This window comes from Clinocottus analis, unplaced genomic scaffold (genome assembly GCF_023055335.1).
Source record: "Clinocottus analis isolate CAN_PGR_092001 unplaced genomic scaffold, fCliAna1.0.p SCAF_20, whole genome shotgun sequence".
Taxonomy (NCBI): domain Eukaryota; kingdom Metazoa; phylum Chordata; class Actinopteri; order Perciformes; family Cottidae; genus Clinocottus; species Clinocottus analis.
In genome coordinates, this window is record NW_027175932.1 from 16,171,986 (window position 1) to 16,197,500 (window position 25,515).

The following is a 25,515-nucleotide window of genomic DNA, read 5'->3' on the forward strand; positions in this document are numbered from 1 at the left end:
CCAGCCGGAGGTTCCGGAAAGCTCCGGTTCCTCTCGGCTTCTTTCGTATATGTACGATCCGAGTCGGAGTTTACCGAACCGCTCGCGCCAGGTCCAGCCCACACACTCGTTATGACAACAAACACGACATCAGTCAGTGTGAGTGGATTACCACACGTTACTTTAGTTATTTTTGGATTTGAAAAATTAAAACAAAATGTATTTCCTTGATTAAACTATCAATGTCATCTCAGATAACTGTGCACAGTTTTGCCATTTGATTCTCGGTGGACATATGGACATTTGTCTTGGGAGATCATTTTTGCCCCCAGTGGAAATATAATTCCTGCAATTATAAAACCCTACAGAGAGAGTAGATAAGAAACTGCAAACTGTAATATACCATATTCAGAGAGCCATAAAATATCATCTTAAGCATTAGTCATTGCTCTGTGTTCCTGATGAGGAGAGACAACTACAGTCGTGATGAGCAAAGCTTTGTGACACCACGATGTCTATCTCACAGTGAAAATGTCTTCAGTTGATTCCCCTTTCCGTCTCCCTCATCATGTACATTCAGTTGGGGTCAGCTGTATTCTACTGCTCTTCCAAAGTATTTCTGCTTAATTTAAGGTGCAATCTAAAGACAACATGCTGTCTTAAGAGGCTTTAATAAATATTTCATCCGCAAACATTAATCATGCAATAGTGTCTGATTTCTGTGGTGTTTTAGTGGGACAATAGTAGCAGTAGAATAACTTCAGCTTAGTCTGAGTTTGATGTAATCTATCATAGAAAGCAGTGTTCCTGGGGCTTGTTGTTTCTCACCACGGCCTCCAGTCAGTCCTGCAAAACACAGACCAGGTCAGAACTTACGAACACAGACAAGGTCAGAAAGGCAGCTCCAGGTTGCTGCGAAAGTTATGGACTGAATACTTTCATCTTTCGGTGGTAAATGGCCAACTCTATTGGAGAGTGACTTCTTCACTCTCCTCACCCTGTGAGGTGTCGCTGATGATGTGTCATCTTCATGGAGGCCCTGTGTTCACACATTTCTTAGTGGAAAGTGTGGGAACGAGCAAGACCAACTTGTTGCTGTTGCCCTCTATGTTCAAGGACATTTGACAGTTTTAAAATCACAAATTACTAAATTGCCTCGGAGGGCTTTACAATCTGTACACAAACGACATCCCTGTCCCAGGATCAGAAAAACCCTTTAACAGGGAAACAGGAAGAAGCTTCATAGAGCAACAGAGGAGGATCCTCTCCAGGATGGACAGAAGCAACAGATGTCATGTGACCAGAATGAGCAACGTAACAGAGTTACAGCACATTACATGAATATGACAGAAATGATTCATATAATGAGCGGTAGGCATGGACCAGGATCCAGATGGGCCTAGGTCAGAGATAGGAGACAGGAAACAGGAGGCAGGAGGCAGGAGGTAAGAGGCAGGAGGCAGGAGACAGGAGGCAGGAGACAGGAGACAGGAGGCAGGAGACAGGAGACAGGAGACAGGACCGGCTCCAGACAGCCACCATGGAAAGAAGTAGAGTTAGTAATGTGTATTAAAGAGACATGAATTCATCCAGAGGGAGAGAGAGAAGAGGAGAGTGATTTATATAAAGGTCTTTGACCTCATCCACTAATATGTTCTCACTCTGCTCACAAAAGAAGTGCATATGCATAATTACCATCGGCTTTATGAAATGTGCACACTGGCCATTTTTTTTTTATTTCTCCATGCACTTTAAATGTAATTTATATGAAAGCTATTATTCTGGTTCATAACGAGGTACAGTGGTGCACTTCCACCTCTTGTGGTTGCAGTGAGTATTACAACAACCAAATCTGATCAATTATGCTGACAAAAAGAAAATGACCTGCTAAAACTGCTGTTTTTCACTTATTTTTATAGATGAAACAAATTGTCCTGTCAAATAGAAACCTGGCAACGTGTTTTCCACCTTTCCTCCACAACCAGGGCTCTGATCTGAAGGCCCACGCAGCTATGAACCAACAAGGGAAACTTTCTTCTGTTCAAAGGAGAAAATAGTTTTGCTTTGATGAGGGAATGTTTCTATTCTTGGTTAGCTTTCTTTAAAAACAATATATAAAAAAATGATAGTCTATCCCTTTAATCTTCTTTCTGACCTCCATTCACTAACATTCACCACAACCGCAGCATTAGTAAACACACCAATGAGATTTATTTTGTTGGGATTTTACATTCCACAGTTGAACATTTCCTTTTTTTCTCGTATTTTATTTAGTCAACAGACACATTACTGATGGTGAAAGTTGATGGATCACTCTTGTTGGTACCAGAACTCCACAATGGAAGTTTTAGCATCTGTGTCCTAAAACTTTCCTCCATCAGCTGGAAGTTGATTTGTCGCTGACAGCGAGTGCTGCAGGTCGTCGTGGTTCAATCCGTGTGAGCTGCACGCTCGGACACACGGCAGGTCCACGTCTGCTTCTGTCAATCAGCTGTTCTGGCTGAAGACGATGTGTCCTGTCTGTCAGGGTTGACAACCGATTCTCTCATTCTGAACAGGCTGCTTCTTGCTGTTAGCTCAGTTATGTCTCAGTTATGACTTTGTAAAATGACAATAACGAATGGTTATTAGGAAAAATTCCCAAATCAAGAAAAAAAAATTCTGCATTTTTAAATGGAAATATCGATAATGTAATAGAAAAGAGCCTCCAACGGTTGAGCTTCAATAATAATCCCCATTAAATCCTCTTCTACCTAAAACCACTCTCTCCTGGACTGCAAGTTTAATGGTTTATACTCATAAGTTTGATGATAATGTTAGCTGGCATTTAATTATTACACAGCACTGTCACATCAAGATTGTGGAGGTTAGACAAAGCAGGACATTAAAACGTGATGTTTTCACTAAAACCTCTCCTGACCTGAGTGAGTCACCATGTAGCCTTCATGTAGAAGTTACTCCTCTCACACTGTATCCTGTGATGTTCATCTTTACTTACCATTACCATTATCTTATTATCTCAACAAAGGCCTTTAAAACGGTTGATGATCATTATTTAATAGGTTTATGGTATTAAATGTGTTGGCATTGCACTTCTGTCCATCGGAGGGTTTTGGGCAGTTGTTCCTGATGCGATGTGACGTGACAGAGGGTGTCTCTGTGTACACACTGTAAAGCCCTCTGAGGATCATTTGTCATTTGGATTTTGGGCTACACCAAATAAACTGAACTGAATTTAATTGAATATCTCTGCAGTTTATCATCTGTCACTTGTGCTGTGGTATTGTCTGATTGAGGGCTCAAAGGAATGACGACAGGGAAACAGACATGGAAAGAACATAACTATCCCCAGATAAGGAGAAACTGAAGCTCTGATCATCAGCTGTCCCCAGGTAACAATACAATGAATACAAACAGACCCAGGCCACATCCACACTGAGACGCTCTGCGTCCACACGGTCGCTTCAGCATCGGTTTTGAAATGATCTCGGTCCAAGATACAAAGGACATGAGCATCCACAAACTGTGTACACAGGAAGCTAACTTTCTACACACTGCAGGTGGTTGAGCTGCAGAAACAACTGTGAAGAAGAACGGAGATGGCCACCAGAGATCTTTTTGCTTTGACCGACAATGAGGTGGACCTGTTGCTGATAGACCTGGCTGTTTGTTTTCTACCGCAAGAGGGTCACGGGATCGGGGCATGGCGAATTAGGGAAGGACAGTCAGGGCTGCTGAGACCCAATCAAGTAATCAAACTTCTTTGTTTCTACACAAAGATTAACCCTGCAGTTTTCAAACCTATCTGCTCAGTGTAAAGGTAGATATGCAAGTGGCCTCAGTTATATCTCCTTCCCCCGCTGGTCTCCAGTGGGGTTCCACTTTCAATGTCCTCGGCCCTTTGCTCCTCCCCGGCTCCACCCTCTTATTCCAATATGGGCCTTCCAGTTGGGAAATAAAAAAGTGCTTAGAGCTGGAAGGCTTGGTGAAAGGGAAAACTTTGCTAATAATTTAAATATATAGATAGACTTGTTTGATAAAAATCTAAAAATCTAAAGAGCTTAAAGTAGGTGTGAATATCGGAATGGTCAGACAGTTGTAACATTAGAAATGTGTGGTGTGTGTAATGATGTCGTCTGCAGTTGGAATGAAGCACACTGCCGGTCGTGTCTAGATGGTTACCAACAAGTTTAGAAAAGCTTGTTGCTTGCTTCCCCTTAACCATTAATGGTCAACTATGTTGCAAGAGCTTTGCAAAGTATGAGTGACCATCTAGACACAACCCATAATGGCACCTTATGTATACTGGACTATAAATGAGTTACTTTAATTACCAGTACTTTGATACTGTACTCTCAGAAAATGGAGTCCCTGCCAGGTGTTGGTAAATAAAAAAAGAGCTGAAGGAGAAGCCGTATGCTCGGAAAAACAGAGCAGCTTCACAGATACCCCTGAAGAAAAGTTGACCGAATGCAGCTGCTCAAATCTCCTCGAGGTGCTCAGGGCAGCAAGGTACAGAGTTGAAGGTGCTACTCCTCCTTTAAACTCTTCGTGACCAGGAGGCGTGTTGAACAAGGTACTACAGCTGTCCATGATGTGGTTTAGTTTTGTGTTCATCACGGAGCCTGCAAACACACATTTATCTCTGACTAGAACAGAAAGAAATCAAACCAACGCTCAGTTGACAGTTCTTTCACAACACGAAGGGTTCAGTAAAAAGGAAAATACACTTTGAATGAAAGAGGAATGCATGTATAAAATTTTAAATGAACGATGAATCATCAGACAGAATAAAATGCAACTATACAGAATGAAAATGGTCCAACATAAAAGTTCCTGGTTTTCACTTCTGTGGAATATTCTGTACAATAATGTACAACAGTGGAATCCCTGGATCTCCTCACTGCCCGCATGTCCTCCTCCGAAGCCTACTGAAGGTTACCAGATAGACACAAAACATGACCCAAGCCCAGTAAGTTTCATGGTTTCACATCTGGTCCATCCCCTTGTGAATGTTCTCTCATAAGGCTCAAAGGGACAAAGTCCATGAGAAACTGTTCGCCTCCAACACTGCGGATTCATTGAGTTCTTTCAAAATCATAGTAAACCATGTAATAGAAGCGATTCCCAGTCGTGACACCTTCGTCCATCTCCTTTCTAGGCTTAATGCACCTCTTGGCGACCAACACAACCAATGTCTTTCAGTGTCCTCCAACCTTTCCTGGGACATGGTCTGTTTCAGCATCTGCTCCACAACAACAAAATAAGCATAACTTCACATTTTTGATACTATTTCTTTTTAGAAATACCAGATCCTGAAGACACCCATTTTTAAACACACACCCACAAATCAAAAACAAATCTGTGTCCAGGAGAGACTGGAGATGAGCGGCCAAATGGAAACAAGGAACATCTTTTTTTCTGTTTCTTTGTTGTCACTGTGGTTTCAGTTGGTCTTCTACGTTGCCAGCTTTAGCAGACAGTGCCGTTCTCCTGTCGGGACTTGGGACAGGTCGATTGGGGTATCGGCTGGACGGAGGGAGCCAGGGTGCAGAAGAAGCCAGCGATGAGGGTGAGGCCGAGGCCTCCCCAGGCGCAGAACATGGACCAGCCATAGCCGTGGCCGATGTCGTCCGTTAGGCCGTAGAGGTCCCGAGGGTAACGGGAAAGCTCGAAGTTGATGCCGGCAACACAGGTGCAGAGGGAGATGATGCAGAAGGTCCCTGCAAAGACAGAACTGGATGTTGAAGGAGAAAAATACATGACACGTGTCAATGAAATCCAAATCTGACAAAACCCTATCTCGTCATCCGGTGCCATGTGAGGACATTCTGATACTGCTGAGAATTCAAGAAGAGGAGGTCAGGCTGTTGGATATTCACAGCACAGAACCTTGACAGAAATGCGAGGACAGTTACCCTGAAACGTGCAAATTGAAGCACAGGTCACAAAAACTTGGTTGCCCAGTCTGGTAATATAGTCTTAAAACGTAGAAGAACGCTCTCCATAATGCCAGATCAGCCTATTACTCATCATTAATAGAAAAAAAATAAGAACCCAAGTTCCCATTTAGCACGAGGCAGGCTGGCAGAGTCAGAGCTCATTCATTCAGGCTGAGTAGTAGAAGGTGAACAGCCTGTCATCGGAGACAAATGGAACTATGACACATTCTGTCCTCAGCGGTGTCGCACCAGGGTTAGGTTACTGTGTTGGTCAAGATGTAACCCTGATGGCATTACGTTTCTTACGATGGATCGTACTGATAATTCAACCATTAAAGTTTTAAATCCATGAGGTTTCAGGTTTTGGAACCACTAGACTGGCAGTCGATACGTGGACCAGTTGCACAGGTAGTGCGGGTCCATCGCACGCCATTCAAGAAACATGCGATGTTAGCCTGTCATCTTTTCTCCCTGTGGCGTGTGCCAGTCTGACGTCACGCCTTTTCTATCACATCGGAAAATGGGTAAGTGTATTTACTGAACTTTGCAATAGCATATTTACGTAGTAACGGGAACTGTAAGCCAGCTAGAGCTGCTGCTAACACGGAGCTAGTGACAGCAAGCTAACACCACGTAATGTTAGATCTTTCAGGGTCTCTAAGGGACTGAACAGCCCATAAAAAAATATTGTCACGATCCCCGTTAACTTTCTTGAAGTGAACTTTGTACGTCTAGTAGTGTTAAATCTCTGTTATGGGTTTGTAAGACTGTAACTACTGTTACGTTAGCTTCTGCTAACCGCAGCTAGCAAAAGCATTTTTAGCTTGTGCCCGGACCATAGATGGCTCTCTGTTAGCTTGGCAACGTTAGCACGTAGCATTCGTTACGTGTTGGTGTAAATTGTTACTCTCTTTCAGTGATTTTATACTAACTATTAGTGATGTATTTTACAGAGAGGATTCACAGCTGCCAGGGTTTAGAGGACAACATACAGCATCGTTGCAGCAGCTCCAGTCTCTGCAGATCACCAGCAGGCCGTACGCAGGCCGCACGCAGGCACGCAGGCACGCAGGCACGCAGGCCGCACGCAGGCCGCAAGCACGCACGCACGCACGCAGGCCGCACGCACGCACGCAGGCCGCACGCACGCACGCAGGCCGCACGCAGGCCGCACGCAGGCACGCAGGCCGCACGCAGGCCGCACGCAGGCCGCACGCAGGCCGCAAGCACGCACGCACGCACGCAGGCCGCACGCACGCACGCAGGCCGCACGCACGCACGCAGGCCGCACGCACGCACGCACGCACGCAGGCCGCACGCAGGCCGCACGCAGGCCGCACGCAGGCCGCACACAGGCCGCAAGCACGCACGCACGCAGGCCGCACGCACGCACGCAGGCCGCACGCAGGCAGGCCGCACGCAGGCACGCAGGTCGCACGCAGGCACGCAGGCCGCACGCCGCACGCAGGCCGCACGCAGGCCACAAGCACGCACGCACGAAGGCCGCACGCACGCACGCAGGCACGCACGCACGCACGCAGGCCGCACGCAGGCAAGCCGCACGCACGCAGGCAGGCAGGCCGCACGCACGCACGCACGCACGCACGCAGGCAGGCCGCACGCACGCAGGCAGGCCGTACGCACGCACGCACGCACGCACGCACGCACGCAGGCAGGCCGCACGCAGGCAGGCCGCACGCAGGCACGCAGGCCGCACGCATGTAGGCCGCACGCACGCAGGCCGCACGCAGGCACGCAGGCCGCACGCATGCAGGCCGCAAAGCCAGCCGCGGCTCATCATCCCCAACATACAATAATAAATTTGGTTTCAGACATTTATTTACATGTGTCTACCATTTTATTCATATATTCCACTGCTTTTGGTAAAACAATTTCTAGCACCAAAACAGTTGAACCACATGAGTAAAGGTATGTTTTCACAATATATATGAAGAAGTTCCCAAATGGTGTATATATAGTGGTAGTTGAACTAGCTATAGAACAGGTGTAGTAGTGGTAATAGAACTAGCTATATATATATATATATATATATATATATATATATATATATATATATATATATATATATTGAATAGGGCTGGGCAAAGTTGAAAAAAATTAACTGATTAATCGCATTATTTTTTTGCGATTAATCACATTATGTGCCAACTTCAAGAATAAAAAGTAAAAAAGTAAAAGTAAAAACTAGATTATTGCATGCTTTTATTTTAAAGTAATCTTATCAGAACAATATAACAGCACTCTGGAGCAACAGCAAAGTTAACATACATATATAGTTTATGTATCTGTTTTCTTTTTTCTGAACAGGTACTGTTCAGTAGTAAGGGTCCCTGTGAGGGACAAACCACTCCTTCTTTGGTCCATGTTCAGTAGTAAGGGTCTCTGTGAGGGACAAACCACTCCTTCTTTGGTCCATGTTCAGTAGTAAGGGTCCCTGTGAGGGACAAACCACTCCTTCTTTGGTCCATGTTCAGTAGTAAGGGTCCCTGTGAGGGACAAACCACTCCTTCTTTGGTCCATGTTCAGTAGTAAGGGTCCCTGTGAGGGACAAACCACTCCTTCTTTGGTCCATGTTCAGTAGTAAGGGTCCCTGTGAGGGACAAACCACTCCTTCTGTGGTCCATGTTCAGTCTGTTTCTTACCTTAAAGATGTTAAAGACCAGCAGTTGATTCACTTTATACAAAAGCAATAAGTGCAATAAGTTCAGTTTTTCTTCCTCAGTGATAAAGTCCAGTCTGTGTTGTCTTGAACAAGTGCACTGAACATCTTGTGATGTGAGGAAAGTTCTCCTCTTTGAGAGAAGAGTAAAGATCCAGAAGTGATGCTGCTTTAAAGTGCTCTGCATGGATCAGACCGCGGGGTCAGCAGCTTTGAGCATGCGTGATTAACTTTCAATCTGGACACGGAGGCTGCAGGTAGACTGACCGCTTGTTAGTGTTTTTTTAGGTGAAGCGTCTCTTTGCAGCAGCGAAGCTCGTTGAGAACAGAAGCTACAGAACAATACGTGCTTTTACGTCATGCGAGGCTGTGGAAGTGCGCGCCTTCAAAGTAAAAGCAGTGTCACCGTAATGCGTTCATAGCTGCATCTTATTTATTTATGTTTCATGTTAGAATGACCTCACGCGGGCCGGACTGGGAGAGCAGTGAGACGCCCGGTCTGAACTACGTCTGGAGATATTTAAAGCAATAAACCCCTCCGACTGCAATACAACCCAAAACAAACAAATGCAGTTAACGCATGATCAAATAGTTAACGCCATTTAAGGATTGCCAGATTAATCTCGCCTTAACGCGTTAACTTGCCCAGCCCTAATTTCCAACTTCAGGGCCTTAATATCACTTTACACTTGTGCCTTAGGACAATGGTGCCTCATTATATAGAGAACTGAGACTGTTCTTCAATTGTAGATGTAAAACACATGGGTATGTATCATATGTCAGGGATTTTAAAAAGTGAATTTAAAATTTTTTATAAAATGGAGAAAATGACCTTTGACCCCTGAGAGCTGCAGCACTATGATTTAGGGCTGGAGCCGCAACGGAAGGCGTGTTGATAACCGCTTTCATCTTTACTCGAGCCAGTCGCTACCGTTCTGTGCTCCCCTTTCCGGGAAGAAATCAAGGCAGCTTGTCATCAGGCGGCCACGCCTGATGACAAGCTGCCTTCAATCCACTAATCACCAGTTTGTTTGCCGTACCCTGTCCGGATTCCCTCGCCCGGATTTCCTCGTCACTTCTCTGACTGCTCCTCCATTTCGCTGATAATAAACATGTTCCTCCTTCTGCGCTCTGGCCCACGTTAGGGTCCACATACCGTAACAGATGGCAAAGTGCTCAACCGCCAATCTGCACTCAGCATTTCTTTATGTTCTTCACAGAAAGTGAACCCTGCATGAGACTGACGTGGTCTCTGCAGTCAAAGCAAAGACTGACTGTGTCCTTGTTGGAGGATGAACATGTTGTCTGCTGGTCTCTTCTGGATCTTTGAATGAACCAGTGATTGAGGATCCAGAACCAGCACTCACTGTGGTGGAAAGCCAGCAGGTCAGCTGTGTGTTTCCATGATCCTCTTTACTTTACTTTGGACTGTTTTGTAGAAGCAGTTGGACATGCAGCTCTGTATTTGGCCTCATTTTATGAGCGCTGTTACCCTGTAGGCTGCTCTGCACTGATTTAGCCCGACTGACCTAGAATATTTATTGTGCTTTTATTGCAACATAATTAACTTTTTAATTGCCTGTTCATTATATTAACTTTAGGGCAAAGCACTAATCTAACGGCCGTCATAACTGAGTGTGTAATTGTGACCTGCCGAGTCAAAGCTGCAGCACAGTGTGTGTGTGTGTGTGTGTGTGTGTGTGTGTGTGTGTGTGTGTGTGTGTGTGTGTGTCCTCACCCCCCATGAGGAAGAGCAGGCCCGCTACATACTGCATGAGTCCTCGGTCCCAGCAGCAGCCCAGCGTGCCGATGATCCAGCCGAACAGGATGATGGCCACCGCCATGCCCATGAAACCTGCCGTCATACGCCGCAAGTCTGAGGAAACACAAGAAGAGACGAGTCAAGTCTGAGGAAACACAAGAAGAGACAAGTCAAGTCTGAGGAAACACAAGAAGAGACAAGTCAAGTCTGAGGAAACACAAGAAGAGACAAGTCAAGTCTGAGGAAACACAAGAAGAGACAAGTCAAGTCTGAGGAAACACAAGAAGAGACGAGTCAAGTCTGAGGAAACACAAGAAGAGACAAGTCAAGTCTGAGGAAACACAAGAAGAGACGAGTCAAGTCTGAGGAAACACAAGAAGAGACGAGTCAAGTCTGAGGAAACACAAGAAGAGACGAGTCAAGTCTGACCAGGATGCTGCAGTGTGAAGAAGAACACGTGATACACACGGATGTTTACACAAGAAATACAACCGAATGCATTTAGATGCTTCCATTGTAAAAACAACTGATACATCCATCAGTCCCCAGAACCAACTGTAATGTTGAACTAAATGACAATGACGATTTAGTGTAAAATAATGTTACAATATTGGTAATTGTACTGTACTTGTCTAGCGCTTTTTTAGTCTTCTGACCACTCAAAGTGTTTTCACACTACATTACATTATTCACCCATTCACACACTGATGGAGGAGCTACATGCAGGTAGAGCTGCAACTAATGATTATTTTAATAATCGATTAATCGGTCGATTATTTTTTTGATTAATCAATTAATCGGATCAAAGAATTATAATTTTAAAGCATTAATTTGCAACCTTTTATTACAAAAACAGAACTAACTGTGCAAATTCATTATTAACAATAAAGAATTCATAAAAAAAAGAAATACAAAACTTAACAGGACTTGTTCTCTACACTCACAGACTTTCATTAATCCCCTGGGGAAGTTCTTCTCTGCATTTGACCGTCCTTGATGAAGGAGCAGTGGCCCTGTGAGGCGTTCAGGGAGCAACGAGGGGTTAAGTGTCGTGCTCAGAGACACTTTGTGAACTGTGGGGGGACTGGGGATCGAACCGGCCACCTTGTGGTAACGGGACGACCCTCATCCCCTGAGCTACAGCCGCCCCCATGCACACATGCACACTCACAGACGCACACACGCACTCACACACACATGCACAGACACAGACGCACTCGCAGACATGCACATTCACACACATGCAGACACACAAACACACTCACATACATGCACTCTCACACACATGCAGACACACACACCCACAGACATGCACACCCAGAGACACACATGCACACTCACACACACTCAGAACTCGGAGAACAAGAGATGATATTCCAGAAGTAACACTTAATGTATCAACGGATAACTTAAGGACTAAACTTTACCTAAACAAAGGTTGTTCATTAGATATGGAACTACAAATCCCAGCAGCACTTCCTCTGCATGAAGCCTCATTATATCAGACTGTTGAACGCAGGTCTGTGTTCTGCACCTCAGAGGAGATGTTTACTCGTTGCTTCTCTTGAAGCCTCCACGGTATTTTAAAATGAAGACGTTATCTAACCCGGATAACTGAAGACCACAGCTCTTCCCTCAGGGTGGAAGCTCCGTACAGATGAGTGCTGATGAACCATTGGGCCTGTGGACGGTGTGGTATACCTTCATGTAGCTCCTCCATCAGTGTGAATGTTAGTCCTGATGGACAGGTGGTGCCTTCATGTAGCTCCTCCATCAGTGTGAATGTTAGTCCTGATGGACAGGTGGTACCTTCATGTAGCTCCTCCATCAGTGTGAATGTTAGTCCTGATGGACAGGTGGTACCTTCATGTAGCTCCTCCATCAGTGTGAATGTTAGTCCTGATGGACAGGTGGTACCTTCATGTAGCTCCTCCATCAGTGTGAATGTTAGTCCTGATGGACAGGTGGTACCTTCATGTAGCTCCTCCATCAGTGTGAATGTTAGTCCTGATAGACAGGTGGTACCTTCATGTAGCTCCTCCATCAGTGTGAATGTTAGTCCTGATGGACAGGTGGTACCTTCATGTAGCTCCTCCATCAGTGTGTGAATGGGTGAATGATGACACATAGAGTGAAATGGTCGTAAAACTAGAAAAGAGATACAAGTACAGTCCATTTAGCATACCGGCATGCAAATACCTATTTCAAGTGAATGGCCCATGTCATATGCGTTTTAAGTCGTGGGAGTATCGACGGAGATTTTTTTTCTTCATTTTACAGCATTTTTGTTTGAAAAAGAAAACATGGCAGTGTGGGTGTAGCTTCTGTCTGTGCTGTGTGGTCCTGTACCAGGATGTGATGGGGTGGAGGTTGTACCTCATGAGGTAAACAGGATGAATGCAGCTGCTGAGCTGCTCAGTAGCAGGAAATGAATGCTTCTCAGTAAGGTCCTCTTCATGCAGGCCTCCTCACTGCATCCGGATGAGAGTGAGTGGGCGGAGGACAGTGAACAATGAGCCGCAGCCTTTAGCTGCTACCTGGATTAAACTCTCTCACTCAGCTTCCCCCAGGTCACAGATTACACTTCCTTTTGAAATAGCAAAATCCTTAAACTTGCAGTACAGCAAAAGCCAGCATGAACAATGTGACGTCAGATATTGTGTACTCTCTGCTGGATGTTTAGCAGTAATAGAAAAGCGTAATAGAGTAATAGAGTTACTGCTGACAGAAACAAATGAGTATCATGTTCATCTCTGAGTCTTTGAAGCGGTGTCAAAGCCACACTAGGCTTCCTTAAACCTATGTAATGGTGTGTGAGGAACTGTCAGGGCTGCCTCCGCTAAATGTCACACACTTCATGAAAGTCAAGACTCGGTTGTCACTTGTCAATCCATGAAGCCTGAGGCCGTCCAGGACCTCTCTGAATATGAACTGAAGCTATGAAACCAAACAGCTTCGCGTGGCGGAGGTTACTCATCCATCACTTCCAGAGGCCGGCTGCACAGACATGGCTCAGAATGGCTGAACAACTTTAACCAGTTCAATGGTTTTAAGGCTTGTTTAAAGTGCCAGATGTTGAATGCAAACATGTGCTCCCGTTTGAACTGTCTGTGTGTCTGACGGGCTCATGGAAGATCAAGCTACGCTGAAATGAATCATTTTTGTCTTGAGATGAATCTTCTGAAAGCAATACCATAAACTCTGAAACAGATTGATGTAATACACTAATTTACCAATTGTTGTTGAACATAATAAGATATTATGTCTTCTGTGTTAGACGAACAGAGCTCCTCCTATCACCCGCTTAGAGAGAGCATGAAGATCACACTGTGGCCTCATGCTCACATGAAAACCGAGACATGCAGACGTCTAATGACTGTCAGGAGACACGCCACGTTAAAACAGGGGGAGTTCAATGACAAGTCACAGGCCTTACAATAGTACATATGATTAATAAACATACTACGTGATTCTGAATATAACAGTAAAACAGTAACTGATTAAAAGTAAATACGTTTTCCTTCCAACAGCGTTAATGACGCCTTAACTTTTCAATCGATTAACGTCGTTAATTATTTGATCATGTGTTAACTGCGTGTTGTTTTTTGCAGTGGGCGGGGCTTATCACTGCAGTGGGCGGGGCTTATCACTGCAGTGGGCGGGGCTTATCACTACACACATGTGCTGCTCTTTAAATCTCTCCAGCTGTAGTTCAGACCTGGCGTCTCACGGCTCTCCCAGTCCGGCCCGCGTGAGGTCAATTAAACATGAAACATCAATAAATAAGATGCAGCTATGAATGAAATACAACCACAGTGCTGGTAACCAGTAGGATCACATGAGGCCATAAAGAAAAGCTTTCATGGAATGTTTTGTGAACAAATATTTAGTGGGTGTCGAGGAGTTGGGTGTGAGATTGTGTTGTTTCTGTACGATGAGAAGATAGAAAGATGTTTATGTTCCACATCTTTAGTCCAGATATGTTGGCATTGAATGTGTCGTTGGACACATGATAAGGTAAAAGAATCCGACCTGTGAAATGACATGAATCAGAAGAAATGATTCTACCACATTAAAGCTGGACCTGTAGCTCAATGGAGGAAAGTCAACTAAACATAGAGATGCTTAATGCGTTTCTATCTTCTTATGTTCTTTTGCAAAAATAAGTATTTTCCAGTATGAGCACCTTTCAGAGAGGGAAATGAAACGTAGTCAGCTTCAAGCATTTCTGTCACACAAACACAAAAGAAAAGATAGTGAAGCCAACTTACGGAGCGAGTGCCACTCGTCCTGCTTTATGGTCTTGGAGATGTTGAAGGAGAAGTTTTTGGTTAAGGTAGCCGAGGAGTAGTGATACTTGATGTTGGAACATCTTGCAATGGAACCTGCAGACCGCAAAAACAAGTTATTTTTTTAAATTTTTTAATAGCGAAATAGCAGATGCCTCATAGGTCATGTGATGCACAGGGAGACATTCAAATGAAGAGAACATGTTTCCACTTTGTTAATCAGACACTCTTCTTTAATAAAACAAGAGAAATATGTATGTGTTGCACACTTGAAGTAAATAAAACACTCCACCGTGTGCTGGGCAGGTTCTCTTCATTTATTTCTCTTTCGTACAGATTACAGCGAACTTTACAAGTCACACTACTTCCGCTCGCGCTTCTCGCGACAACTTCGTATCCGTTACCTTTATCTCTTTCTGCTGTCATGAAAACTGCATCACTGGTATCACAGCGCCATCTATAGGCTAAAACATACAATAGCATTGTAACGTACAAAATAAAAACCCACAAAATCAGGAAACGGGACCAAAGAATATACAAAATAAGGGCTTTGCCACATATGCGTGTTGTATGAGACTTTCAACTTATATGTTTAATACCTGAAACAATGGCTGTGAGAAAAAAGGTCGCTAGGAATTAAATCAGGTGCTCGCCTAGTTAGCAGAAGTCGCCTAGTTAGCATGATTGTAATGCACAATCATGCTAACAGAGAGGCCCACAGTGCACCAGGTTTAAGTGGTTTAAGTGTGACAAAGAAACATTTACATCCCGCTGTAAGCCAGGGATCAGCAGCGGCTTTGCTCGATTCATTTTCAGTCTGGAGGAGCCACTCATCAGCCAATCAAAAAAAGAAACGGGCTACAGCCAATCAGAAAAATATATCTTTTGTATCCGGGTAAGATGTAATGACAGGCGGGACTGGAGCTGTCCGGCGGCGCGTATTTGTCGTCGTCATGGTGCGTTCACACTGAACGCGTCCAAAAAATTCTCGACGCGCGTTGAAAAAAAGTGTGTTCACACCAAAAGCACACGCAGCGCCACAAGGGGGGCGTGGCTTATCCCAGCTACTTCTTTCCTTGAAGAGACTGGTCTTTTCCGTTATAAATTATATAGATGAATTAACCGCTAAATCTGCTTTATACTTGTGGAAGTCACAACAAGGTGTGGACATGAACTCCATGGTGTCTGGGTTCATAGGAGTATCCTATGATACTCCTATGTCACGCTTGCCTGTCATCAAAACTTGAGAGCCCTGGGAGAAGCTACCATCAAGGTGCTTTCCTGCAGGCACAGTTCAGATTTCCACTAAGCCACAAATCCCCCTACTCTATGCTCAGTAATAGAGCTACCATGCTGAAAATATATTGATAAATATACCAACAAAGACTTTTAAAAGAAGTTCTACAGCTTTTCTAAATCACTTGAGTTATCCATTAGTATAAAGTTGACATTTCTGAGGTTGGTGGTTGAGAAAAGGCACGGTCTAACTGTAAATACATACTGTAGCATTGAGGACTACGCCTCAAGGAGCTGCTGGACAAGTCCAAACCATGAACCTCTTCCTTGCCTTCACTAAAGAACAACTCGTTTATCAGTTTAGGTTTAAATCTTTGAATGGTTTAAGACATATTATACAAAATCATGGTCAATAATGAATTACTGCTCAGAAACTTTTGATTAATTCGTCATTTAAAACTTATAATATGGTGAAAGGTTTTCACTGTTGCTGTCTATCTAGAGTGACCTAACATTGAAATTGTATTCATTCCCATTACCCTGATGTTGTCATCAAAGACGCTTTTGTGTTTTTTGGTAATGTTCGAGTGAAACGCCCTAAATGCATTTAAATATAAGGGCTTCTTGAGAACGCCCATGTTGTTTTCACATAACATAAAGCTCACAAAGATCCAGTAATGGGAAAGACATCTTCCTAACCTGGAGAAAGAGTAGCATCCCTCATGTCTGCATCCTAAATGCCACGCCTGCTGAACCTTTGGCTCTAAAGACATGCTGGAGCTGACAGCTGTGCTTGTAACGTGCACCTCCTAAAAAATGCATGTGCACATGGAGATACCATGTGATCTGCAAGAACCGTGATGGGTCAGATTCTGATGCCAGCCGATGGGGTTGAGAGTGAACATAAAGCAAAGTGAGTCTGTTGCCTTCTGCTTCTCAGTAACACACTCAGACCTGCTTCACGCTGTGGAGGCGTCACATCATCTCAAGTAGGACTCTTTGATGTCTAACCCTCAAAGAAACATTCATTCTGATCCCCTTTTGTCTCGCTGCCTCAATCTGCCTGAATATCATCTGTCAAATGGTCACAGCATGTTGCCATGGGGATGTGCAGGGTGATTTGTCCTTTCTTGAAGGCTGATGATGATGATGATGATGATGATGATGATGACGCTCTCATCCAGCTCCCAGCTGCTCCAGTGTTCATCTGTGGTTGGAAATTAGTAATCTCTGGTTTGAAGTGAACCAAGATAACTACTGCCTTTCTCAAAACATCCAGCCTGGAGGCTCCACTTGCACAGTAATGATCCTTTTATGGGACATAATTCTTGTATTGTCCTGCAGTCCAGAGCAGTAAAAAGGTCTTTCTTGTGAGGGAGGCAGCTGTGGCCACAGAGCCCCCTTCATCTGCTCTCCCTCCTCACAGGCAGCCAGTCTTTGGAAAAAGGAGGTGATTGATGCAGACTCTTCCCACCGGCCCACAGCAACGTCTTGACTTGATAAACGGGCCGGAGGAAGACGAGGCTGGAGAGGAGCCACTGGAGACAGAGCTGCCTTTTAAAAAATAGAAATGTCGACTGATCATAATCATAATACTGTTTATATCCTAAATGGTTCTGGAAGTCTCAGCAGAGCTTCAATTCAGTTTTATTTATTTAGCCCAAAATCACAAGTACAAAACGATCCTCAGAGGGCTTTACAATCTGTACACATGACATCCTGTCACATGACCTCACATCGGATCAGAAACAACTCCCCAATAAAGATAACAAAACAGGAAGAACCTTCATAGAGCAACAGAGGAGGATCCTCTCCAGGATGGACAGAAGCAACAGGTGTCATGTGACCAGAATAAAGTAACACAGTTACAGCTCATTACATGAACATGGCAGAAACGATTCAAATAATGAACCACAATCCATGAAGCAGAAGGAGGTAGAGCATGGCAAGGGGCGGGTCCAGTTCCAGACACACCCATGGTCCGTGGAAACTTGAGGCGTGGAAGGCTTGAGGCTCCCAGAAAGAAGTAGAGTTAGTAATGTGCATTGAAAGACAATAACTTATCCAGAAGGAGAGAAAGGACAGGAGATAGAGAGAAGAGAGGAGCTCAGTGTATCCTAAGATGTCTCCCAGCGGCCTAGACCTATAGCAGCATATCCAGAGGCTGGACCAGGACTAACCTGAACCAGTCCTAACTATAGACCTGAACCAGTCCTAACTATAGACCTAAACCAGTCCTAACTATAGACCTGAACAAGCCCTAACTATAGACCTGAACCAGTCCTAACTATAGACCTGAACCAGTCCTAACTATAAACCTGAACCAGTCCTAACTATAGACCTGGACCAGCTCTAACTATAGACCTGAACCAGTTCTATCTATAGACCTGAACCAGTCCTAACTATAGACCTGAACCAGTTCTAACTATAGACCTGAACCAGTCCTAACTATAGACCTGAACCAGTCCTAACTATAGACCTGAACCAGTTCTAACTATAGACCTGGACCAGCTCTAACTATAGACCTGAACCAGTTCTATCTATAGACCTGAACCAGTCCTAACTATAGACCTGAACCAGTTCTATCTATAGACCTGAACCAGTCCTAACTATAGACCTGAACCAGTTCTAACTATAGACCTGAACCAGTCCTAACTATAGACCTGAACCAGTTCTAACTATAGACCCGAACCAGTCCTAACTATAGACCTGAACCAGCCCTAACTATAGACCTGAACCAGCCCTAACTATAGACCTGAACCAGTTCTAACTATAGACCTGAACCAGTTCTAACTACAGACCTGAACCAGTCCTAACTATATCCTCTATCAAAGAGGAAAGTCTTAAGTCTACTCTTAAATGAGGTGGCTGCCTGCCCCCCAGACTGAAAGTGGAAGCTGGTTCAATGGAAAAGGAGCTTGATGACTGAAGGCTCGAGGCCCATCCAACTTTTTAAGACTCTGGGAACCACAAGTAGCGCTGCATTCAGTGAGCGCAGCTCTCAGTCACCAGTCAACAAAGCAAGGAGAGCTTGACATCACACACAGAGGGAGCAAGAGACTTAACTACTTAACTTCCTGCACAAGTAGATGTTACGCCACTATATTGCAAATACTTGTGTGCCGCTGTATTAATGCTCTTAATATATTCACAAAGAAAGAAGAGACAAACACTGACGTAATCCAGATCTCCAGTAGGGTGGCGCTAGAGAGCCGCATGCAGCTCTAGAGCCACGGGTTGCCGACCCCGTGATAGACAGAAGCAATAGATGTTATGTGACCAGAAGGACAATAGATGTCATGTGACCAGGATGAACAACATAACACACTTACAACACTCATATGAGTAGTGGGCATGATGAAAAAGTTCCAACTACCAACAATAACAGCAACAGTAGATGGAATAGAACAAGAATGACAATAGATGCAACAAAGGCACTGGCAATACCAATAGCAATGCAACTAATAATAATGATAATAGCAGGATAAACCACAATAGAAATACACATTAAATCTTCCATCTGCTGTTAAAAAACTGACTTGAAAAGAACTAGCAGACATCAAGTAATCAAAGAAGAAAATGAGAAGTTGTCTGACACAAAGAAAGTTTATTTTGTCCAATACTTTGACTTCATGATGTAGAACTGGAGCCAATGTTGTTGTTTTTACATTCAAAACTTCAATTAAGGTTTTTTAATGAAGCTTTGAATGTCTGTTATCATATTTTGTGATGCTATCACCCAAATGATGAATTGTTGTGTAGAGATCTTTTCTCGTCTCCAGACCATTTAAAGTGCTTTCACACTACATGTCATCATTCACACACTGATGGAGGAGCTACATGAAGGTACCACCTGTCCATCAGGACTAACATTCACACTGATGGAGGAGCTACATGAAGGTACCACCTGTCCATCAGGACTAACATTCACACTGATGGAGGAGCTACATGAAGGTACCACCTGTCCATCAGGACTAACATTCACACTGATGGAGGAGCTACATGAAGGTACCACCTGTCCATCAGGACTAACATTCACACTGATGGAGGAGCTACATGAAGGTACCACCTGTCCATCAGGACTAACATTCACACTGATGGGAGGAGCTACATGAAGGTACCACCTGTCCATCAGGACTAACATTCACACTGATGGAGGAGCTACATGAAGGTACCACCTGTCCATCAGGACTAACATTCACACTGATGGAGGAGCTACATGAAGGTACCACCTGTCCATCAGGACTAACATTCACACTGATGGAGGAGCTACATGAAGGTACCACCTGTCCATCAGGACTAACATTCACACTGATGGAGGAGCTACATGAAGGTACCACCTGTCCATCAGGACTAACATTCACACTGATGGAGGAGCTACATGAAGGTACCACCTGTCCATCAGGACTAACATTCACACTGATGGAGGAGCTACATGAAGGTACCACCTGTCCATCAGGACTAACATTCACACTGATGGGAGGAGCTACATGAAGGTACCACCTGTCCATCAGGACTAACATTCACACTGATGGAGGAGCTACATGAAGGTACCACCTGTCCATCAGGACTAACATTCACACTGATGGAGGAGCTACATGAAGGTACCACCTGTCCATCAGGACTAACATTCACACTGATGGAGGAGCTACATGAAGGTACCACCTGTCCATCAGGACTAACATTCACACTGATGGAGGAGCTACATGAAGGTACCACCTGTCCATCAGGACTAACATTCACACTGATGGAGGAGCTACATGAAGGCACCACCTGTCCATCAGGACTAACATTCACACTGATGGAGGAGCTACAGGAAGGTACCACCTGTCCATCAGGACTAACATTCACACTGATGGAGGAGCTACATGAAGGTACCACCTGTCCATCAGGACTAACATTCACACTGATGGAGGAGCTACATGAAGGTACCACCTGTCCATCAGGACTAACATTCACACTGATGGAGGAGCTACATGAAGGTACCACCTGTCCATCAGGACTAACATTCACACTGATGGAGGAGCTACATGAAGGTAACCATAAACATATTATGGATAAGCAGAATATTTTGAGCGATAAAAAAGTTATTCTTTTTTTCCATAAATGTTGACTTTTTGACATTGGAAATATGTTTTTTTATTGGAAATGTGTAGATGGCAAACGTCTGCAACAACCCTACGCAGCCACAAAAAGTACAATAACAATAATATTAGTGTTAAGCCTGTTCTTCATCTGCAACTGTACAGAAATACTCGGTTTAAAAAGATGCATGCGGATAAACAAGTAGCTGTATAACATTTAAATGTTGATTTTGAATTTAAATGTCATTGTTAAGCATAGATTTGAAGTTTCCAACTCTCCGGTACAGTCCCGTGTAGAACAGAATCACAATGTATTTAACTTAACTCATGCAACATACATCACACACGCATATATTGTGTACATCACTCTTATAGCATTTTGACGTTATTGAAAATCATTTTCATCGCATTTGGGTTTAGCATCATTGAGCTAAACATTGAAATGAAGTCTGAAGTTTTGAAGTATTGTGTCTGCATTTGTCATTGGCCTCAATATGTACATGTCTGCAGTCTGCAGACGAGGGCTTTCATATCTTATGCTCGATGTCTTGTACTCAGTAAAACTGACTGCCGCCAGCAGCTCCCTCGCGACCGAAGACCAAAGGCTAGCTCGGAAGAGACTGGATATTATGATATTATGAGTAGCAGGTAGATATGCGACCTGGTGGTAGATGTACTTTGAGAAAACCGGTGTGAACTGGTGTACGGCATGAACGTGACGTGCGTGGGTACTAATTACGAGGAATATGAGCTTTGGGGATGGACTACTAAGGGGTTGGCCAATGGGCTGCACCTTAATTAAACCTTACTTTATGCGTAGTATGTTTGTTTGTGAGTTAAGGTAGGAGTTGTTGTCGCGGATACTGGACCCAACTCTGTTTATTGTGATTTGTGTGTTACAAATAAATCTACAGGGATTGAACTCTGATCCAACCTTTCTCGTGTTCTGTGGTGTTCGATTGCTGAGGTCCCACCAAGCAGTCCGATAGGAGAGAGCTACTAAGTTCATACAGCATCAGGTTTTAAGATCCAGAAGAAGAAATCAGCCACACCAGTATGCAGACAAATACTCCATCTAAAGTCTCTACAGCTGTTAAAGCCTTGATCAGCTGCTGCCGTCATCAGAAACAGACGTCGCTTCATGTGACGCTTCAGTGGAAAGGACGTCACAGTTCTCTAAAGACACAAGTTCTTGTTTCTTCTGGTTTCCTGTGTCTTTTCATGCTTCCCCAGTAAAAGGGACAAGGACTCAAGGAAAAGACTCAAGTGAGGAAAACATGGATGCCATTTAAGAGACTTGGGATGCCCCCCTCTCTTCAGCTATATGCTGTTCCACTGATTCAGCATTGCACACCTGTAACAGTGTTGGACTCACAATGGACTATTTAAAAAAAAAAAAAAAAAGGATGCTAAAAGGAAAAGGAAAATGGATGCTAAAGAAGAAGAGATAACATCTTTTTTCCGCCCACTTTTTTTTCTTGTCAGTTCGGTCTACATTACCCACAATGCCACCGGTTGGCAACAATTTGGTCTGAGACTCAGGTATGTGATGCTACCAGCTGCTAATGTAGCCTGGAGCAGCAGCGAAGATCACTCCAAAGTCCACAGCTCCACTTGTGGTCCAGTGCCAACCAACGCTGACTCCCTTGTGTTTGGCATGGTACAGGCTACATCCCAACACAAGACACCTTCATTCCATTGACACTTAAATAAAACATCAAAGGCCTAATCATCCCCAGCCAGTCCCACCTGCCTTTCAACACTTCCATGAACTATTAGATGAGCAGCTTTGCCAGCAGGTTAATTGGCAGTGCACCTAAAAGACCCTTTTAGACTCCCATACGGTCTAATTTAGCCCTACCCATGAGGCCCTAAGGAGCGAGGTAATCCAATCCGGAGCCTCTCCTGCTCTTTTTGCTTGGATGGGTCTGTGATCCATCTAATCAAGACCTAGACGGCCTTCTCTTCACAGAGCAACAACAGATGGCCGAATAAGAGGAGGCCTAAACCCCTCTACGCATGCCCTCACTGCTCTCTATGTTATTCTTGGCTTGACTCCCTTCTTTCTCCTCCTCCTCAGTCCCAAACCACTTTGTAGCCTGATTCCTCTGATGCTCTTTTATCTTTCCCTTTCTTTATCCAGGAGGTTTCCCTTGTGACAGACAGAATGAGAGTCAGTGAGCTCCTCCAACAGCAGGAGGTCACACATTGTGTCTTGTCTCACCATCAGAAATGGAGCTAACATATGCCAACTGTTGGGATAATCAACATGAGTTGAATGATGAATGGACAGCAACAATAAGAAGCTCATATGGCAGTGACCTATTTAGAGGAGAGGGTGACTGCACAGGTCAATGCATTAGATGCCCTGATCCTAAATAATAAGATTTTAACTATTAGAGACAAGATTATTAATCTCTTGCCCTCAACCAGCCCTGATCCATCCTCAAATAGAGTAACATTAGAAACAGCTGTGGGCCCTGACGTATATTCAGAAGGCTTTCCTCCCATCGACCGGTCTCCTAGAACCCATGCCGAGCCCAGACCCTCTTTTTAGGCTTTTGCTTGAAAATGACATACAAACTAAAATGGCTGTGTCTCTGCAACCACTAGAGCTATTTGAATAATCTTGGAGTTAATAAACAAGTATAATGTTAAATTTTGCTCAGATGTGTAAATATCAGTATGTGTTACTGGTTAAGAGTAAATGAAGATGACACACAGTGTGCAATGTAAAGTTTTCAGGTCCGCCTAGAAAAAAAGCACTTTTAGCATGATTTTTACCTTGAAATGATGCATTCGTAAGGTCTAAACCCCTCCCAAATCCTACCTCAACATTTGAACATTATTGCTGCACAGTTTTACTTTAATAAAGTGAAGCAGAACAAAGTTAGAGAGGATTTAGTACAGAAGAAATTCAGGCGAGGGCTCACATTTGGGCCATCTGTGCCATTTGAATTTTATCATGTACCAAACTATATATTTCACTTTTAAATTACTTATGGTGATAAATACATCAAAGTACATCAGTTTTTTAATGAATTCAGATTTTAAAAAATATATAAATTATGAGTTTTTTAATTCATAAAACAATTTATATTTTCCCTTTAAAATAAAACAAGCACACAAATTAACTGAATAAACAGATGTATTTTTTTTTATCAAACTGATAAAAAAAATTTGGGGGCTTTTAAAAATAATACTTTTATGATTATCTGTCTTTCTGTTTGAGTTTTTTTTTATTTTTTAAAGCTGACCGATTCTTGTAGTTTGGTGTTTTCATTTGATGATCAATATATTTTCTTGTGATTTATATGTTTTATTTGCAAAAAACTACAAAAGGATCTGGATCTGGATCCTTGGTTTTAAAAGATTAAAGAAGTATTACATTTAGTTAGTATTTCTACTAGATAGTATCAATGTGTCTTTACTACCAAGCCATATACCACAGTCCTTCATTGTATTACCTGTAATTAGTACCTCTCCAATTGATATCATCAATGGGTCTTTACTGACATGTACCCCAGTGCTTCAAAGAGGCTGTAATTAAGCCTCTTCTCCTGATCCAGAGGTGTTGGCTAACTCCAGACCGATCTTTAACCTTCCCTTCCGCTCTAAGATAGTCACATGTTACCATATTACCCAACTAGAGAGCTCATAGTACCATATTACCCAACTAGAGACATTATAGTACCATATTACCCCACTAGAGAGATCATAGTACCATGTTACCCAACTAGAGACATTATAGTACCATATTACCCCACTAGAGAGATCATAGTACCATATTACCCAACTAGAGACATTATAGTACCATATTACCCCACTAGAGAGATCATAGTACCATATTACCCAACTAGAGAGCTCATAGTACCATATTACCCCACTAGAGAGATCATTGTACCATATTACCCCACTAGAGAGATCATAGTACCATATTACCCCACTAGAGAGATCATAGTACCATATTACCCCACTAGAGAGATCATAGTACCATATTACCCCACTAAACCAGTGGTTCTCAACTGGTCTGGCTCCACTACCCACCATCACCCTTAATGACAAGCCGCGACCCAAATGGAGGAACATTCTCAACATCTCCAATGTATTTAATGAAAAGATGGAGCAGTTTGAACCTGAGATAGTATGGAGACAGTCGTGTTGCATGCTGGGTGTGTGATTGTGTGTTTGTGTGTGGAGGGATGTTGAAGGTGCATAACAAAACATTAAGATAAGTAACACAGTGTATCAATGTGTTACTTATCAGGGGGGCGTCACGCCCCCCTGAACAAAGCCCTCATGCCCCTGTAGTTTTCTCTCTAGCCCAGATCACAAAATGTCATTAACGGTTCTCTTTCCTCAAGAACACATTTACACCTTTTTCTGTTCTTAAACAAACAAAACGGCTACAGGTGAGCACTGAGCACACGCACAGCAGCAGACAGAGAGCGTCGAAAAATATGTCACGTGAAAAGTAGACAACTAAGTTATATCTGCGTTTTAAACGCTCCCAGGTTGAAGATGGCATCAGTAGCTCTCCTGC

The 25,515-nt window shown here is 43.6% G+C and overlaps 1 protein-coding gene across 3 annotated transcripts in view; it reads right to left on the reverse strand.

Moving 5' to 3' along the window:
* Nucleotides 1–2,167: 2,167 nt before the first annotated feature.
* The window catches only part of tmem178bb (transmembrane protein 178Bb), a 38,388-nt gene continuing 15,040 nt past the window's right edge, over nucleotides 2,168–25,515 (reverse strand). For all 3 annotated transcript variants that reach the window (XM_068586683.1, XM_068586681.1, XM_068586682.1), the window contains 3 exons: nucleotides 14,635–14,748; nucleotides 10,340–10,477; nucleotides 2,168–5,702 (listed from right to left, as the gene is read on the reverse strand). In XM_068586683.1, the coding sequence (XP_068442784.1) occupies nucleotides 5,452–5,702; nucleotides 10,340–10,477; nucleotides 14,635–14,748 (503 nt within the window). In that variant the 3' untranslated portion in view covers nucleotides 2,168–5,451. The remainder of the gene's footprint in view (nucleotides 5,703–10,339; nucleotides 10,478–14,634; nucleotides 14,749–25,515) is intronic.